General features: G+C 41.9%; 1 protein-coding gene across 1 annotated transcript in view; it reads left to right on the top strand.

Moving 5' to 3' along the window:
- Positions 1-19,793, top strand: part of TANGO6 (transport and golgi organization 6 homolog) — a 115,487-nt gene that overhangs the window by 4,080 nt on the left and 91,614 nt on the right. Inside the window, exon 2 of the mRNA XM_033940145.1 lies at positions 15,004-15,644. Coding sequence (XP_033796036.1) covers positions 15,004-15,644 — 641 coding nt within the window. The remainder of the gene's footprint in view (positions 1-15,003; positions 15,645-19,793) is intronic.

Raw genomic sequence — 19,793 nt, 5'->3', positions numbered from 1 at the left:
CTTATATCTGTATATGCAATGGCACTGTCTATTTATGTCCAACTGCTTTTGGACAGCTGCTCGACATACATTAAAACGTTCAAGAGACAGTTCCTGCTCAGTGGAATTTACAGGACTAGTTAGACAAGTTCCTACTGAACCAGAATGTACGCAGGTAGGGCTAGTCTCAGGGCACTGGTCTTTGACCAAAGGGCTGCCACATGAGCGGACTGCTGGGCACGATGGACCAGTGGCAATTCTTATGTAACTAGGAGGGGATAGGGAGATCTGAACATGGAGAATAATTTTATAATCACCTAGGTTGAATACGTGGTTTTTGTATTTTATAATCTACATGCAAAACCTCATCCATATTCAGCCCAAACTGTGCCTCTAGACACACCTAGGCCCAGGTTGTGCACAAGTGCAAGTCTACTTATCATGGTATATACTTGCATGTGCAGGATAATTTTATGGGAGGCTATTTAAGAGCATATAATGGCCTACACAAGTAAAAAAAAGACATTTATAAATGTATCCCAATAATAGATTATAAGTTCGGAACTATCCTTGTCTACCCATGTAATAGCCATTTCTTTAGCATCCTTTCCAGATCAGTCCAGAATTTGTGTCTTGTGTCCATCAGCCAACAGGTGGAGCTAGAAAGCACAAAAGTTAATTCTGCCATATAAGGTTGCTGTGTAGGTTCAGGACTTCAGTATTATTCTGTTTCCAGCAGATTGAATGTGGACTGGCAGTTGAGGCCTACTCCTGGACCATTTAGGCAGCTGGTGACCAGTTGAATAGGGGGGAGGGGTTAGCTGGGCAGGTGTCTGATAGCTTGCAGAGAGTATACCCAGTGAGGTCTCAATCTCTCTTTCCCTCCACTCTTCATTCCGATAGGGAAAAAAAGAGAGAGAGATGGAGAAGACTTGATTGAACAAAGATTCACTGGGAGGGGGGAATTGTGCTTGGAGCCCAGAGGATAGCTTGGTAAGCTATTTTAATTTTTGCTTCACTACTGCATTCACTAGGAAGACACTTGGAAGGCAAGGTGTGTGCTCTTGCCAGTTGAGTCACTGTTTTCCACCAGCCTCTTATTGTATCCTGTATTTTTGCAGTGGCTGCTTGCCTTTTGGTCCCAGCTAGGTTTCTTCTCTGTGCTGTGTACTGCTGAGTTGCATCGGGACACATATTAGTGCTTTGCAGCTTCTGTTAACAGAGGGTAGGATTTTTCTCATTGGAGGAAGGTGAACAGTGGAGTGCTGCAGCGATCTGTACTGAGACCTGTGCTATATAATATACTTAGAAATGATCTGGAAATCAGAATAAGTGACACAAAACCATTCAAAGTTGTTAAAACACCTACAGACTGAAAAATTGGAAGAAGACCGTAGGAAATTGGAAGATTGGGCATCCAAATAGTAGGTAAGATTAAAAATCTTCAGAAGAGGGTCTGGCTTCCTAATATTACTCGGATAGGAGCAAAAGTCCTCAGTTTGTGTTAAATTGCCCTGATGCTGTGTACAACATCTAGTCCTATTCTATTGTAGACGATTAGCTGTTTATATTCTACTGTGCTTGATAACATGTTCCTAGTGCATTGATCTTTTAGAAGATTACCTGTTCATAGTATATTGATCTCGTGTAAATGTACCTGTCCTTATCTAGCTACAGATTTATGCTGTGTATGTAGCCTTGTAACCCATTCTGGATTCTTTTGGGAGGATGGGTTAAAAAAAAACCCCAATCGACCAAATTAATAAATAGATTTGGACACATGCAGGGTGATGCACATTGTCTCACAGGGTGTGCTGCAGGTGGCCAAAACTCTTACATCACTTAATCTGGAAAATTCTGAGCACCAAATCATCATAGTACTGGTCCTTTCAGAACAGATATTTCCTGGAAACTTCTACTGCCAAACAGTTGAGGTTGAAGCGTCTGGACACATGGGATTCGGAGTCCTTTTCTTTCAGAGCAGGTGTACTCATTGGTCTCGCTGTCCTCCCTTCTCGGAGAACCTCTGAAGGAGGGTGGTGATCTCTCTATACTGAGGCTATTTCACAAGGAAGAGCTTCCAGTGCTTTTTTCTAAATCTCTAGAAGTAACAGAAACATAGAAATAGACGGCAGGTAAGGGCCACGGCCCATCCAGTCTGCCCACCCCAATGACCCTCCCCTACCTGTCACTGTGAATAGATCCCACATGTCTATCCCATTTGGCCTTAAAATCAGGCACGCTGGGGGGCGTCACGTGCCCGCGCTCAAGATGGCCGCTTAGCACGCTTCCTCCGCTACAGCCCGGCTCCCAAACTACAATTTCGGCCCCGGAGAAAAAACCCACAGGTCAGAAAATAACCTCACCCGCAATCGGAATGTCCTCTAAACCCTCCAGAACTGACGCTGCGCCGTCCACGAGCTCGGCGACCGCACATCCAGCTCCTAAGCGGACGAAACACGAGCCTCCCTCCCCAGCAAAGGCCTCTCCAACAAGCGCAGCCGAAAACAGCACCTCTATCTCTCAGGATCTGCAGATTCTGAGAGATTTAATGCAAGAGAACCTCGCTGCCACAACCGACATTAAAAGCGAGATGAGTAATATAATGATTCAGCTAAAGCAGCAAAATGCACGCATCGATCTTACGGAGGAGCGTCTAGATGCACATGACTCTCAGTACACAGAAATCCAGCGTGACCTACTGAAAGTTACTGCCTTGCAAAAGGATCTGGAAGATATCTCTAATAGAATGAGAAGAAGCAATGTGCGTCTCATTGGACTCCCTGAATCCACTGAGGGGTCAGACATGCTGAAATTTCTACATTCATTCATACCATCCACACTGAAGCTCAAATTTCAACCTGATCTGGAAATTGAACGGGCACACAGGGTCCCCTCAGGCCCTCCAATTCCATCCAAACCACCGAGACCTATAGTTATGAAACTCCTGCGCTATACACAGGCTATACAAATCTTACAAGCAGCCAAATCATCTCCTGCTCTATCTACAGAAGGCAAAAGATTATTATTTGTTCCTGATGTCTCCAAAACCACAGCACAAAAAAGGAAAGCATTCCTCGCTATGCGTCCTCAGTTAAAAAATATTGGAGCGCAGTATGGATTATTTTATCCAGCCAGAATGCGGGTGACATACCACAATATCACTAAAAACTTTGATGAACCCATTGCCTTGCAACAATTTTTGGATGACACTGTAGGAGCTATGACCTGAGCCACTCTGACTAAATATATCATCTTTCATATTCTCTCTGGAGCTATGTTCACCTTCATATTAAAACACCGGGCTCTTGGGAGGAAGAAGCTGAGATCCTCTTGACAGCATGGGATCCCAACTCTGGTTCCTTGTTTGTTCATTGTCTACTTACAGGTCAAGTATGAATCATTACTTTTATTTATTTTCTTCCTTAATTTTTCAACATTATCATTCTTTCATGGAAGCCGATCAACATTCCTTCTATTTCCGATATTGGTACATCATTTCATCTAATCTGAAGAATCAGCCTCTTTTTCCAAATGTCTGACATTCATCTGATAACTCTCAATGTCAAGGGCATCAACAGCCCCATCAAAAGAAAAAAAATTTTACACTATCTAAAGCACCTTAATGCAGATATATGCCTTCTTCAAGAGACTCACCTCAGTGGGGAGGAAGCTCAAAAACTTTCCGGCGGATGGGTCCAACATTGCTTTGCAGCACCTGCCCTAAATAAGAAAAATGGGGTTGTTACCCTGATGAAAAAATCGTTAAACTTCCAACTCTCTTCCCATCTTTTTGACCCCAGTGGACGATGGTCTCTGGTCGAGGGTTCTATCTCAGGGAAACCCCTGAAGATACTTAACATCTATGCTCCGAATGCAGATGACCCTGCCTTCTTTCATCACTTCAGAACTGTGTGTTCTTCTTCTCTCACATCAGACACTATTGTTGCTGGAGACTTCAACTTCCCACTAGATCCATTCATAGATAGATCGTCCACCTGCCGTCCGGCCAAACTCAGAGTTCGATCTGAAGTTACCAAGTTGATGGATTCCTATGGATGGACAGACATATGGAGAATTTTTCATCCCACTGACAAAGACTTCACCTTTTATTCACCACCGCATCAATCATTTTCTAGGATTGATTATATCCTGGGATCCAAAGATCTGGTCAACCTCGTAACTTCATCACAGATCCATGATATTACTATCTCAGACCATGCAGCGGTCTCCTGTACTTTTAACTGGTCCTCCATGTCCAAATCCAGACACTGGAAATTGAACAACTTTTTGCTCCAAGATGAGTCCTTTCTTTCCCACATTAATAAGGAATCAAATGCCTTTTTCGACGCAAACATCTCTGCTGATATGGAATTTTCCATCATCTGGGAAACGTATAAAGCATGGCTCCGAGGTGAAACTATCAGTTATTCCGCTCATCAACTAAAGAAGAGAAAATCCACTTTGCATCAATTGGAGCTTGACATTCATTCATATGAAACTCATCTCTATGACCATCATGATCCTTCACTATACAAACAACTACAACAACTTAAATTTCAATACAATGAAATCTTTAGTTCCCTTGCTTCAGCTACGATTTTCCGTCGTTCAGCTACATATTATGCTTCCTCCAACAAAGCGGGTCATTTACTGGCCACCTACCTCAAAGGACGCCGATCCAAGCACCGCATCACACACGTCAAATCGAGCAACGGACTACTACACACGACTACCAAAGACATACTAGAAGATTTCCGATCCTTCTATGCTGACCTATATACCTCTGAGTCTACCTCGTCGTCAGAAACTATTCAAAAATTCCTCCATTCACTTAATCTACCCTCACTTACTGATTCTCAACAGGAGTCCCTCTCCCAACCAATCTCTCTTGAAGAAATCAACCGAGCCATCACTTCACTTTCAAATGCTAAATCTCCTGGCCCAGATGGTCTCACGGCGGAATTCTACAAATCATTCGCCCCTCTCTTGACACCCCATCTTCTCTCTTATTTTGAAAGTCTCCTTGCAAACCCTTCTCAACTGCACCGTTTCCTGGAAGCAAATATTGTTGTTCTACCAAAACCGAATAGAGACCATCAACTTGTTAAGAACTACCGTCCTATATCCTTATTGAACCTGGATTACAAACTGTATGCTAAAATATTAGTATTTAGAATGGAAAATGTTATTTCAAATCTTATACATAGAGATCAAGTTGGTTTCCTGAAGGGTAGATATGGAGCTGATAATACCAGACTTTTATGTCATGTACTCCACTCCACTCTGTCGAGCACCAGTTCCTCGGCATTAGTCTCCCTGGATGCGGAGAAGGCGTTCGACAGGGTGGAGTGGCCTTACTTATTTGCTGTACTTTCAAAATTTGGTTTCCCAAAACCCTTCATACATATGATATCTCTTTTATATAACTCTCCTACTGCTAGAATCATAGTAAATGATGACACTACACCGCCATTTACACTCTGTAGAGGCACCCGCCAGGGATGTCCCATATCCCCACTTTTGTTCAACCTTGCTCTTGAACCTCTACTTACGGCTATTAGAAATTCACCAGATATTAAAGGCATCACCATTGCTAACATAGAATTTAAGATATCGGCCTATGCCGATGATGTCTTGCTGTATCTTTCAGACCCGGAGACCTCACTATCTGCACTAATTCAATTGATTAATTTTTTCTCCACTCTCTCAGGTTACAAAATTAACTGGGACAAAACTGAACTTATGCCTCTAAATGACTCCTGTGTTCCTTTCCATATTCCTTCACAACCGCTCACATGGATTACCTCGGGGATTAAGTATCTGGGTCTAACATTTGATAGGGATCTGAAATCCACTACACAAACAATCTCCTCTAAACTCATTACTCAGATTAAAACCACTCTCTCAGCATGGTCTCCGCTTCACTTATCTTGGTGGGGCAGATTAGATACTATTAAAATGATGGTGGTCCCCAAGATTACATACATATGCAATATGTTTCCCCTTATGTTTCCTCCTTCCTTCTACAAACAGATGGAATCCGCACTATCTCACTTCCTTTGGAATGACAAACCTCATAGAATTTCTATTCAAAAATTGAAAGCTCCTTCTCACTTAGGCGGTGTTAACTTTCCTGACCTCAAATTCTACCACCAAGCATTTCTTCTTCGTCAAGGAGCTGAATGGATTTCCTCTTCTTCTTCACTAGACATACCCAATTGGTTACGACTGGAATCCTCTTTGGCACTTCCTTTCCCCCTTTTTAGATTGATGGGCACAACTAACCCTCCCCGGTTGATCAAAAACCCCATCATGTGGACCACTTATAAAGTCCTTACTGACCTAGATCAGCTATTAGAAACACCATGGAACAAATCTGCCTATTGTCCCATTTGGTTTAATAAACTCATCAAAATTGATGGTCAATCTATTTCTTGGCCTTTTTGGTATACCCAGGGTATATGGGACATAGGATCCATTTGTCACATGAACGGGTCTTTCCTCACTTTCTATGAACTCATGACCAATTTTGCAATCAAAGAAACAAACTTTTACCGCTGGTTGCAATTAAAATCTTCGGTAAGAAAAGCCGGACTTAACTCAGCAGCTCTTTCGCCTATCCCTACTTTAGTTACCCTCTCCAAACAATTTTTAGCGCTGGGCCACACAGCCTCTCATTTCTATAAGCTTCTAAAATCTCTCACCCCATTCCCATTGTCCTCCCTACAATCTGCTTGGGAATCTGACCTAGATACTTCAATTTCTGATGAGGCATGGGCATACATATTTAAATCTACCTTTCACACGTCTCGCTCCGCCTCCATACTTCAACAATCATTCTTCTTACTCCATAGAGCCACTTGGACCCCCATAAAATCTCACCGTATTAATTCCTCCTTCTCCAAGAACTGTTGGACATGTAATTTATCTGATGGTACTCTGAAGCATCTTCTCTTCTCCTGCTCCTCCATCAATTCTTTCTGGACCTCAGTATGGAATACGATGCGTTCTATATTTCATATAGATATTCCCTTGACATATCAAATGCTTCTACTGAAGTCTTTCTCATTACACGACATAATACCTGAATCAGATTATTTCCTATTAGACCTCCTACTCACCCTAGCACTTAAGGTTCTCTTGTCTTCATGGAAAGACTTATCTAAAGCCTCACATTCTCAATGGTGGAACTTGGTTTGCCTTACATACCGGACTGAAACATACTTAGCTAAAGCCTCTAACAAGTTTCTCCATTCCCAATCCAAATGGAACTCATTAAAGCTATATTTGCACTCCAATCAATCTTGATATTCTTGCTTCCATATAGCAATGATTTTTATTTAATTTTCTTTTTCATTTCTTTCGCAACTATTTGTATTTTATTTATACATATATTGTTTCAAAGAAGATGATTTATCTCTCCAGACTACATTGATGTAAGACATTTTTATTATTTTACTTCGATTCATGCTTGCCACCAATTCTTCTGGATGTTACTATTAGATATAAGGTGCACTACTATCTTGTTTACGAGTGGATTACTGATGGTATGTCTTATAGCCATCTGAACATACATCTGCTTACTTTACTGTTTGACTGTACCTCGCATTTACTATGTTTTGTTATATGCATCCATATTATGTATTTTGAAAAATTTCAATAAACAAACCTTGACAAAAAAAAAAAAAAAAATCAGGCACGCTGCTGGCCTCAATGACCTGAAGTGGAAGACTATTCCAGCGATCAACCACCCTTTCAGTGGGGGGGATTTTACTAAAGATTAGTGCATGTTATTTGCAACAGGGCCCATAGGAATGAAATGGGTTCTGTGGCAGATAATATGTGTTAATATTTAGTAAAAGACCCTCATCGTAAAATAGTAGAAGATGACAGATCACAGTCCATCCAGTCTGCCCAACAAGATATACTCAAAGCATATGATATGGTGTGATAAGTTTTGCTTAACTCAGGAAGCCTCAAATCCAGGGGATATCGTTATGGAGGGCATTCAAAAGCCTCCTAAGACTTTTCCCATCAAGTTCTGGCTTCCTAACACATGTCTCAAGATGAGGCAAGCTTAACCCAATTTTGTCTGAAGAAAAGATAAGTTTAAACTGCTAGGGCAGATTCTTTGGTGACATCAGTCATGAAAAACACGGATCTCCAGGATTCTAAGGTGGAAGCAACCCTTAAGCAGGGCTTTGATGTGGCAGTGTTAGGAACTACAAATCGAAGCTTGAAGTCTCATGTAATCAGGGCCTGTCTTCAGTGGGTCCAGCAATAGGACATGGCTGGGCAGCTCTCTGAAGATCCTGTGCCCAAATGAGGTGTGTTTGACTTATTTCCAGACACTGATTCCTTTCCTGGCTGTTGTGATTAAGGAACTAATCTGCTGACATGGCCTCTAAATCTTGCCCTAGTAAGCTCTTTAAAAGCAAATTCTTGTTTGGAGAGAACCTGGAGAAATTGATAAAGGACTAAGGAGAGGCTAGACCTCAGAGTCTTCCTAAGGACAAACCAAACCTTTGGCTCCTCCTCCTGCTAGTCAACCCCTGTTTTGCAATGCTAACACACAACATAACAGGTATACCATGCCTAACAATAGCTCAGAACAATTTACAATAGAAATTAATGCAAAAGACAATATAAAAATTATAAGACTTCAAAATAATGAAACTAAATCTACTGAACCAAAAACTACAGTGGATCAGAAAAAGTTATAAAAAAACCCATATAATACTAGGCCTAAAACAAAGCAACATTTTTACTTTTTAAGTAATTATAAAACAGAAGTTATCGTAAGATATTTTCTGAATAACTAGCATTTCAGTAGTCTACAAAATCTCAGATATATTTACATCGCAATTCAGATGGTTGAAAATTCCATAATGCAATAATACCATAAAGTTACATGAGGAGAAAAGCTTAAAAGTAGATGTTGAGGGAATAATGAGCTTATTAAAAACATAGCAACATGACAGAAGATAAAGGCCAAATGGCCCATCCGCATCATCCACTATTTCCTCCTCTCCCTAAGAGATCCCACATGCCTGCCCCATGCTTGAATTGGGAGACTATTCCATGCATCTACCACCCTTTCTGTAAAGAAGTATTTCCTTTGATTACTCCTGAGCCTGTCACCTCTTAACTTCATCCTATGCCCTCCCAAAATTTTCCTTCATTTGAAAGAGACTCGCCTCCCGAACATTAACGCCATGAATATATTTAAATGTCTCTTATATCCCCCTTTCCAGTCTTTCTTCCAGACATATACATATTAAGGTCTGTCCCTGTATGATTTATGACAAAGACCCCTAACCAATTTTGTAGCAGCTCTCTGGACCAACTCCATCTTATCTCGTATCTTTTGAAGGTGGTGTCTCCAAAATTGCACACAATATTCTAAATGGGGCCATACAACGGCATTATCACTTCCCTTTTCCTACTAGACATTACTCTCCTTATGCACCCAAGTATCTTCCTGGCTTTGGCCGTCGCCTTTTCTACCTATTTTGCCACCCTGAGATCATCACCCCAAGTCCTGCTCTTCCACACAGAGATTCCTCACCTCCTATACTATACTGTTTTCCTGGATTTTTGAAGCCTTTTTAGCATTAAATCTTGGTTGCCATTCTTCGAGCTTTGCCAGATTCCTCTTCATGTTATCCACACCTTCCGGGATGTCTACCCTATTGCGGAGCTTGGTATCATCCACAAAAAGACAAACTTTGCCAGACAGTCCTTCCGCAATATCTCTGGCAAAGATGTTAAATAGAGCCAGCCCAAGGACAGATCCCTACGGCACTCCACTAACATCCTTTTCTTCCAAGCAAACTCCATTTACCACTACCCTTTGTCTCCTTCTACTTAACCAGCTTTTAATTCACTTTAGGGTCTATACCGAAGACACTTGGTATCACATGAAGCACCGTTCTTTCATGGAGACAGGAAGGATGGTTCTCGGGCAGCTTGTCCAAAGCTTCTTGTTTCAATCACTGATAGAATTCCAGTCTGGAAATAAACAACTGGAATGTGAGGCTCATCAGGGTTCCTTTATCTAATATTTTACATCTTTTTGAGTCTGTTAGATTCATTTGTTCAGGTCTTTGGGATTATACCATCAGAACTTAATCTTACTCCACTGCAAAACTGTTTAGATATAATTCTTCTTTGGTTAAAAGAACATCATTTGGTCTTAAATATTTCTAAGACTACAACTTGCTGGGTTACTGACTGTTCTTCATGGTTTATTCAAATTTGATATACTGCCTTATCAAAATTCAAAGCGGTTTTGCAAAATAAATTTTAAAAAGAAGGAAACAACACACAACATCAAAAAACGACAGACAAAAGACTAACAAAAATACTGTCCAAACCTCTTTGGGCATCCTGTGGTGCTTATTTTTATTTATTTAGGGGTAATTAAAGACTGTCGGCTTGTTTTCAGATTAGGTATCAGCTGTAGTAAAGAAAGGGATTATTGTACTGCATCAGCTTCAAGCTATCAGGAGCTTTTTGGCTGAGAAAGCATTTCATACCCTGATGAGTGCATCACTGGTTTCTCTGATGGACTGTGGCAATGTTGTGGTTGCTGCTAAAGAATGCAGCAGTACATTTATTATAGAAACATGATGGCAGATAAAGACCAAATGGCCCATAACCATTATCTCTTTCTCCGAGAGATCCCATGTGCCTATCCCAGGCCCTTTTGAATTCAGACACAGTTTCTGTTTCCACCACCTCTTCCAGGAGATTGTTCCATGCATCTACCACCCTTTCTGTAAAAAAGTATTTCCTTCAATCACCTCTTAACTTCCTCCTATGCCCTCTCATTCCAGAGCTTCCTTACAGATGAAAGAGACTCGACTCATGCACATTTACATTACGATGGTATTTAAACATCTCTATCATATCTCCCATCTCTCGCCTTTCCTCCAAAGTATACAGATTGAGATCTTTAAGACTGTCGAATAACCAGAAGAATAAAGTCTCTAATATTGGTCAAAGACTTATGTATGTATTTCAGAGGTAAAAAAGGTCTCAGTAACCCCGCAAACAATCCACATGGGATAAATTTGCTTTGCATATATCGGGGATTCCGGTTTCTATCACAGACCCAAAAAACATCTAATTGGCATTACAATGAATAGTCAATCATCAACATAAAATTTATCTTTTTACTTTTTTTCTTTGTGCAGAACCTTATTTAGATCATTGCAAAACAACAAAGTGGGACTTATCTTTTTCTTGTGCCTCCTGGCGTCCAAATATCACAAGACAAACTAACTATTCAATAGATCCCCATCCCCTACGGGACCCGTTTCGCCAATTGTAGGCTTTGTCAAGGGTCTGGAGTAAGTATAAGGGGTATCTTACTATCTATGAAAGATCCTCTGCTCAACGCCAGCATACATATCTCTCAGAGGATCTTTCATAGATAGTAAGATACCCCTTATACTTACTCCAGACCCTTGACAAAGCCTACAATTATGCGAAACGGGTCCCATCGGGGATGGGGATCTATTGAATAGTTAGTTTGTCCTGTGATATTTGGATGCCAGCAGGCACAGGTAAAGATAAGTCCCACTTTGTTGTTTGCAATGATCTAAATAAGGTTCTGCACAAAGAAAAAAAGATACATTTTTTTGTTGATTGACTATTCATTGTAATGTCAATTAGATGTTTTTTGGGTCAGTGATAGAAACCAGAACCCCTGATATATGCAAACTAAATTTATCCCGTGTGGATTGTTTGCGGGGTTACTGAGACCTTTTTTACCTCTGAAATACATACATAAGTCTTTGACCAATGTTAGAGGCTTTATTCTTCTAGTTATGCGTCATAATTAAGTCTCTTTATCCTGTAGCATTAAGTTATCTTTAAATCTGTCCCCATACACCTTATGATGAAGACCACATACCATTTTAGAAGCCTTCCTCTGGACTGATTCCATCCTTTTTATATCTTACATAAGAACATAAGAATTGCCACTGCTGAGTCAGACCAGTGGTCCATCATGCCCAGCAGTCCGCTCACGCGGCGGCCCTCTGGTCCAAGACCAGCACCCTAACTGAGACTAGCCCTACCAGCGCACGTTCTTGTTCAACAGAAACTTGTCTAACTTTGTCTTGAATCCTTGGAGGGTGTTTTCCCCTACAACAGCCTCTGAAAGGGCGTTCCAGCTTTCTACCACTCTCTGGGTGAAGAAGAACTTCCTTACGTTTGTACGGAATCTATCCCCTTTCAACTTTAGAGAGTGCCCTCTTGTTCTCCTTACCTTGGAGAGGGTGAACAACCTGTCCTTATCTACTAAGTCTATCCCCTTCAGTACCTTGAATGTTTCGATCATGTCCCCTCTCAATCTCCTCTGTTCGAGAGAGAAGAGGCCCAGTTTCTCTAATCTTTAGCTGTATGGCGGCTCCTCCAGCCCCTTAACCATCTTAGTCGCTCTTCTCTGGACCCTTTCGAGTAGTGGCCTCCAGAATTGTACACAATATTCTAAATTAAGTCTCACCAAAGTCTTATACAGGGGCATCAATACCTCCTTTTTCCTACTGGCCATACCTCTCCCTATGCAACCTAGCATCCTTCTAGTCTTTACTGTCACCTTTTCAATCTGTTTGGCCACCTTAAGATCATCACATACAATCACACCCAAGTCCCGCTCTTCTGTCGCGCACATAAGTTCTTCACCTCCTAAACTGTATCGTTCCGTTGGGTTTTTGCAGCCCAAATGCATGATCTTGCATTTATTAGCACTAAATTTTAGCTTCCAAATTTCAGACCATTCTTCAAGCTTTGCCAGGTCTTTCTTCATGTTATTCACACCATCCGGCGTGTCTACTCTATTGCAGATTTTGGTATCATCCACAAAGAGGCAAATCTTACCCGACAACCCTTCAGCAATATCGTCTATAAAAATGTTAAAAAGAACAGGCCCAAGAACAGAACCTTGAGGCACACCACTTGTAACATCCCTTTCCTCAGAGCGATCTCCATCGATCACTACCTTCTGTCACCTTCCACTCAACCAGTTCTTGACCCAGCCCGTCACTTTGGGACCCATCCCGAGGGCAATCTGTTTATTTATTAGACAACTATGTGGAACACTATCGAAGGCTTTGCTAAAATCTAAATACACCACATCTAGCTCACTCTATCCAATTCTCTGGTCACCCAGTCAAAGAAATTGATCAGATTTGTCTGACAAGACCTACCTCAAGTGAATCCATGTTGCCTCCGGTCCTGTAATCCACAGGATTCCAAAAACTTGACCATTGTCTGTTTTAAAAGTGTTTCCATTAATTTGCTTAACACAGAAGTCAGATTTACCGGCCTGTAATTCCCTACTTCTTCCTTATTTCCACATCTGCTCATCTCCAGTCCTCCGGTACCACTCCTGACTCTAGAGACTTATTAAAAAGATCAGACAGCGGAGCTACAAGAACTTCCCTAAGTTCCTTCAGCACCCTTGGATGTACACCATCCGACCCCATCGCTTTGTCTACCTTTATTTTAGCTAGCTCCTCACAAACACAACCCTCTGAAAGTCAATCAGGATCTATTATTCCTCCATCCCTATTCATGTTTGTGTTCTGCGGTCCCGCTCCCAGCGCTTCAGCCGTGAACACAGAACAGAAATGGCCCATCCAGTCTGCCCATCCACAGTAACCATTATCTCTTCTTCTCTAAAAAATCCAATGCCTTCCCTTGGTCTTTAGTGATCAGTTCAGGGGTCTCTGAATCTCTCCCTTCTTGAAGGCTGCTTTAAGTCCTTCAAGTTCCAGATTGATCTTGTGTGGACACTAAGGAAGGAGAAATGTTATCATGCCTGCTAATTTTCTTTCCTTTAATTGTACCAGATCAGTCCAGGATTCCCCCCGCCCCCTCCTGCCCTCATTCAGAGACAGCAAATGTTTTCTGTAGTAGTCTTTCCTCACAGTTTTGGTACTTCTTGATGAATCTCTGGGATTCCGGAATCTTGCTATTCTTTGAGATTCTGTATGGAATGTTGCTACTCCTTGGGTTTTGGCCAGGTACTAGTGACCTGGATTGGCCACCGTGAGAACGGGCTACTGGGCTTGATGGACCGTTGGACCAACCCAGTAAGGGTTCTTATGAGTTGCACAGTGTGCCTTTATAAGCCAGAGCTTACTTTTGTGTTTCTATTTCTATCTGCTGGCTGAAGACTGCAACATTGTCAAGATCTGCACTGATTTAGTGTGACTTTATACTTATATACCGCATGATCCAAAGTTCTTGGTAAGATCTGATTTCTGATTGCTTCTGCCTTATCTGTCGGCTCCGGGCGGCTTTCCCGCAGAGGAGAGAATCCTGCATTCACCGTGGGCCTCATCTGGGGCAGCCTCCTTGGAGCGGCTGGGGCACGGGCAGTGTGTCTGGGAGGGAATGCATGGATGGGAGAACATCGCAGGGGAGGAGACATAGGCATCCTGGGACTGTCTGCCAAGTCTCTTCCCTGAAGAAGCCCTTTCTGGAAACGTCAATCGCTCCTCCTAAACTTACTTGCTCCACTTCATCACTGACGCTGAAACCGTGGATTGAAGACAAAGTTTTATTTTATTTTTCTTTCCAGCTTATGATTTATCTTTAATCTTATCTATTGTTTTGCCTTTTGTCTTTGTTTTGTTCTATTTCTATTATTTAAATTTCTCCAGAATTCTGCTGTTCAACGGCTCCCCCTTCTGCTTCTATTCCTTTCTCTCCTCTCTTCTACCTTCCAAAGTATTTAGATTAATGCTGTCTTGTTAAAATGTTTATTTTATTTTTATTTTTCCTCTAACTCTTCTTTTCACTTCTCTATTACCCTCCAGGTACTTTAGTTAGATTGTGAGCCTTCAGGACAGTAAGGGAATTTTTCAAGTACCTTTCTTATTTCTAATCTTAATGTATATTTTCTGTAAACCGCTTAGAACCTAACGGATGTAGCGGTATATAAGAAATAAATTACATTACATTACATTACATTATCTGATGATGTCCATTTATTTCCCTTTGTAGAAACGGGCCAATCTCTACAACAAGCAACAAAGCAAACTGTCCTGCTAGAAACATTGCAGTCCAATCTGTCCTCGCTGGAGGAGAAACTTCACCATGTGCCTGAATGGAAGGAGCTGAGGAGTCTCCGCGAGAGAGCTGCAGCGAGCACCGAGTGGCCGCAGAGCTCTGCAGATGTCACGTGGAGGTTCACAACCGAAGCTCTCGTCTTGCTGCTGAGCCTCAGACAGTGCCTGGTTCAGTTAGCGGCATCCTTCCAGCCAACCAAGCCGAACCTGCGAACGGCCGAAGCGGCGCCTGTCCTATCCCCTGACACTCTCAGTGTCTCTCAGCAGAAGACCCTTCAGGCTGCGTTGCAGTTTGTAGTTACTCTGGGCATTTGCCCATATCTGTTGTCTGGGGTTGGCATCCCTCTGAGGCGGAGGTCGGAGTTTGGTGTTGTAGTGACAGGTGCCGTGTCGAGCGACTCCTCCTGGACTTCTCTGCGCAGGCTGTTCACCACCTGCACTGTACTGTTGGATGTCTCTCAGCATCCTTCACTGGGCAGTTTCCTCCTGGCCCGTCATCTCGGGGACATCATGGCAGGATTGTGTCAACTGGGCTTTTACCCATCCAGAGCGAAGAGTGAAGGAAGGCCATTGGAGGTAGGTTTTGAATTTAGGACTTTCCTTTCCCCTTTACAGCTAATATGTATGAATGTCTGGGGGGGTTGGTATCCTAATATCACCACTTTGCCTGGCATTGGGACTGGGAACTACTGGGCAGCTTTGCGCTTTATAAACATCCTGCATTCCTTTGTTTTGTCTTCTAGCCAGGCCAGTCAGGTTTTCAGGATAGCCCTAATGAATATGCATGAGAGAGATCAGCATATAATGGAGGTGCCAGGCATGCAAATCTGCTTCAGGGCTATCCTGAAAACCCGACTGGCCTGGGGGTCCTCCAGGACAGGCTTGGGAACCACTGTCTTATGGTACCTATTTCCCAGAAGATATGAGCACTGCAGCACTCCTCCTACCTGCTTTCCTTCCTTATTTTTCCATAAACATATTTATTAAAGATGCTGTATAATAGGGTGGAACCTAAAGAATTAAAAAAAAAAAATGCTGATTTTCAAAGGACTTACCCACCTCAGTTTGAACCTTTGTTGTTGAATATGTAGAGGTGGCTCAATCATTTCAAAGTTGATTAAAATAAATTAGTCTCATGAATCAGTTCTTTATCAATTATGCAACTGATTCAGACAAACAAGTTTAATGCAGCAGAAACAGAGAAGCAGGAAAATCAACGCAGTGTCTTGCCCTCTGAATAAACCTGCCAGCGTTGCTCACTAATTTTCCAATAAGAACTGAAGTCGTGGCTTGTTTTTTGTCATGAAGCCAGCCCCTCTACTGCCTGCATCCTCATCATGATATCAGTACTGCTCTTTCACTTTCTCTTTGTAAATCTTCTATTTGACAATAAGAACTACGGTACTGGGACAAACCAAAGGTCCATCAAGCCCAGTCTCCTGTTTCCAACAGTGGCCAACCCAGGTCCCAAGTACCAGGATGAAACCCAAAGAGTAGAAACATTCCAGAGCTTAGATTGTGATGTCATAATGCCTCATTCCACCAATGCCTAAGAGCCAAATTCACCATTGATGTCACTATGGTTTGATTGTCCTTTACTTGGCTCCCATAAGAACATAAGAATGGACCAAAGGTCCATCAAGCCCAGTATCCTGTTTCCAACAGTGGCCAACCCAGGTCCCAAGCACCTAGCTAGATCCCAAGTAGTAAAACTGATTTTATGCTGCTTATTCTAGGAATAATAATAATAATAACTTTATTCTTCTATACCGCCACAATCTTGCGACTTCTAGGCGGTTTATAATCAGGAGTGCTGGACATGCAGCGAAATACAATAAGTAGATATTCAGAGGAAATACAGAGATCAGAGACCTTAAGAGGCATTAGTATAGAATTACTATTTGCTGAGTAGAATATAAGGTGTACATTTTAGTAGATGATTTCCAACAGGACCTGTTTGGAATAACTGGCAGCGAAAATTACAACAAGATGAAGATAACATATTATATTTATAACAGTGCAGTAAATTCAAGTGGATTAAGGGGAGAGGGGGGAGCGGTCAGTTGTTTAGGTATTTCTGGAACAGGTATGTTTTTTAGGCGTTTCCTAAATTCCCCGTAGGTAGTGGGTGAGAGCAGTTGGTCAAGGTCTTTGCCCCATAGGGCTGCTTGATGAGAGAGAAGGTGTTCGTGGTGTTTTTTCATTTTGCAGCCTCTAACTGGAGGGGAAATGAGTTTTGAGTGTGTGTTTCTCTTGCGTTTGTTATTAGAAAATGAGAAAAGGTCCGTTAAGTACTTGGGGGTAAGGCCGTATAGTACTTTGAAGCAGAGGCAGGCAAATTTAAACCTTATTCGTGCTTCCGTTGGCAACCAGTACAGTTGCCAATAGTAGGGTGTCACAAGGTCGAATTTCTTCAGCCCGAAGATAAGTCTGACCGCAGCATTTTGCATTATTTGGAGACGTCTCATATCCTTTGCTGAGATTGCTAGATAGGCGATGTTGCAGTAGTCAAGTTGACTCAATATGAGGGATTGCACAAGGATTCTGAATGTTGACGTATCGAAGTATGATTTAATGGTTCTGAGTTTCCAAAGGGTAAGAAAACCCTTTCTGAATAGGGAGTCCACTTGTTAGGCATTGGTCTAGAGTAATACCTAATATCTTCATGGTGGGCTGGATAGGGTAGTTGAGTTTATTGACGCATAATGGGGTTGTATTATCAAGCGGGTGAGGGGAAGCAGCAAAGAATTTTGGTTTTTTCTGGGTTGAATTTGAGCTTGAAATCTGTCATCCATTGTTCCATCTCTTTTATGGCATCGGATGCTGCTTATTCTAGGAATAATCAGTGGATTTCCCCAAGCCATCTCAAGAATGGCCTATGGACTTCTCTTTTAAGAAATTAGCCAAACCTTTTTTAAACCCTGCTAAACTAACTGATTTCACTACATTCTCCGGCAATGAATTCCAGGATTTAATTACAAGTTGAATTCCAACTCAAACTCAACTCAGAAAAAAACCAAATTCTTCCTGGCGAGTCCAAATGACAAAATAAAAGATACCTCAATTTCCTTGAATGGCCAGATCTTTCCTATTACCGACATCATAAAATTTCTGGGAGTGACACTGGACCGATACCTCACTCTAGATGCTCACACTGAGTTACTGATTAGAAAAGGCTTCTCGACATTGTGGAAACTAAGAACCATCAGAAAATCCTTTGATGCAGCATCATTCCCTTTACTTGTGCAATCTTCCATCCTAAGCCTGCTTGACTATTGCAACATCATTTATCTAGGGTCCTTCAAGAAAACCATCCAAAGACTCAGAATCATTCAAAATTCGGCAGTTCGACTGATTTTTGGTATAAAAAAATGGGAACATATAACCCCCTACTACCAAAAACTTCACTGGCTGCCCCTGTTCAAATTTGCCTGTCTATGTTTCAAATCCATTCAAGGCTTAGCCCCCATTTACCTGGTTTCCCACTTCAACTTGGACTTCTCCACCAGGCCTACTCACAGGGTACACATGTTTAGCCACCCAACATTAAAGGCCTGCCGATTCAAGAGATATCTGGGCAGAACTCTCGCCTTCCAGGCAGGCCAACAGAATGGTTGGCTGGGCAACATAATTAAGCACGCCTCATCCTATCTTAACTTTAGAAAACTAGTTAAAACAAACCTGTTCAACCGATTTGTAACCAAGATCTCTTAATGCCTTACCATGTACGCTTCCTACATTTACGTGACGCCTCTCTCTGTGTCTTTCACTCTGTCTTACTCCCATTCAACTTGTACTTGATGATACCACTGTAATTATTCTTCGCTGATCTTCCAGCTCTTCTTGTTGTAAACCGCCTCGAACTACCATGGCTTTGGCGATATATAAGAATAAAAATTATTATTATTAAATCTCCTACTTAGTAGCTTCATCGCATGTCCCCTAGTCCTAGTATTTTTGGAAAGAATGAACAAGCGATTCACATCTGCCCTTTCCACTCCACTTATTTTATAGACCTCTATCATATCCCCCCTGAGCCATCTCTTCTCCAAGTAGAAGAGCCCTAGCCATTTTAGCCTCTCCTCATAGGAAAGTCGTCCCATCACTTTTATCATTTTTGTCACCCTTCTCTGTACCTTTTCTAATTCTGCTACATCTTTTTTTGAGATACGCCAACCAGAATTCTGCTCCTGTCTCTCTTCTAACGGCTTCTCTTTTGCAGCTAGTTGTGCATCGATACCAGTCATTGATCCTTTTCTTTGCTTCCGCTGAGCCAGCGAGAACGCTTTGTCTCCAGAAATTCTCATCAAGCTTGGAGACGAACTCAGCCTCTCTGGCTTGCTATGTTAAGACTGCCACCCTTTATTCTTCTTAAGCAAACACCAGATGTTATAGTTTAGTTTGGAATTCTTGCATTCTGTTAACAAATGCAGTGAGAACAACAAAAAATATTTTCACATATAACCAAAAAACTTGTTGAATAGTCGTGGCCACTGATGGGCACCCCAATTCAAACCCAGCATGCACCCAATATACGAGGGAGAAAAAAAGCCTCAGATTAAAGTAGCAGAGCAGCCATCAAAAGGTTCAAGATAAACTGCTATGAATACTGTCACAGGCAAAAAAAACTCCCTCTCAAATAGCTTAGTTTTAGGCTTGAAAACTGCCGCCCAGGAGCTCGCTCAAAGACTTAGTTGGAAAGGGACAACTTAAGCTCCAACGCTG

Source organism: Geotrypetes seraphini, chromosome 4 (genome assembly GCF_902459505.1).
Source record: "Geotrypetes seraphini chromosome 4, aGeoSer1.1, whole genome shotgun sequence".
Taxonomy (NCBI): Eukaryota; Metazoa; Chordata; class Amphibia; order Gymnophiona; family Dermophiidae; genus Geotrypetes; species Geotrypetes seraphini.
Note: the sequence above shows the minus strand (reverse complement) of the source record. Positions and strands in the feature narration are given on the sequence as shown.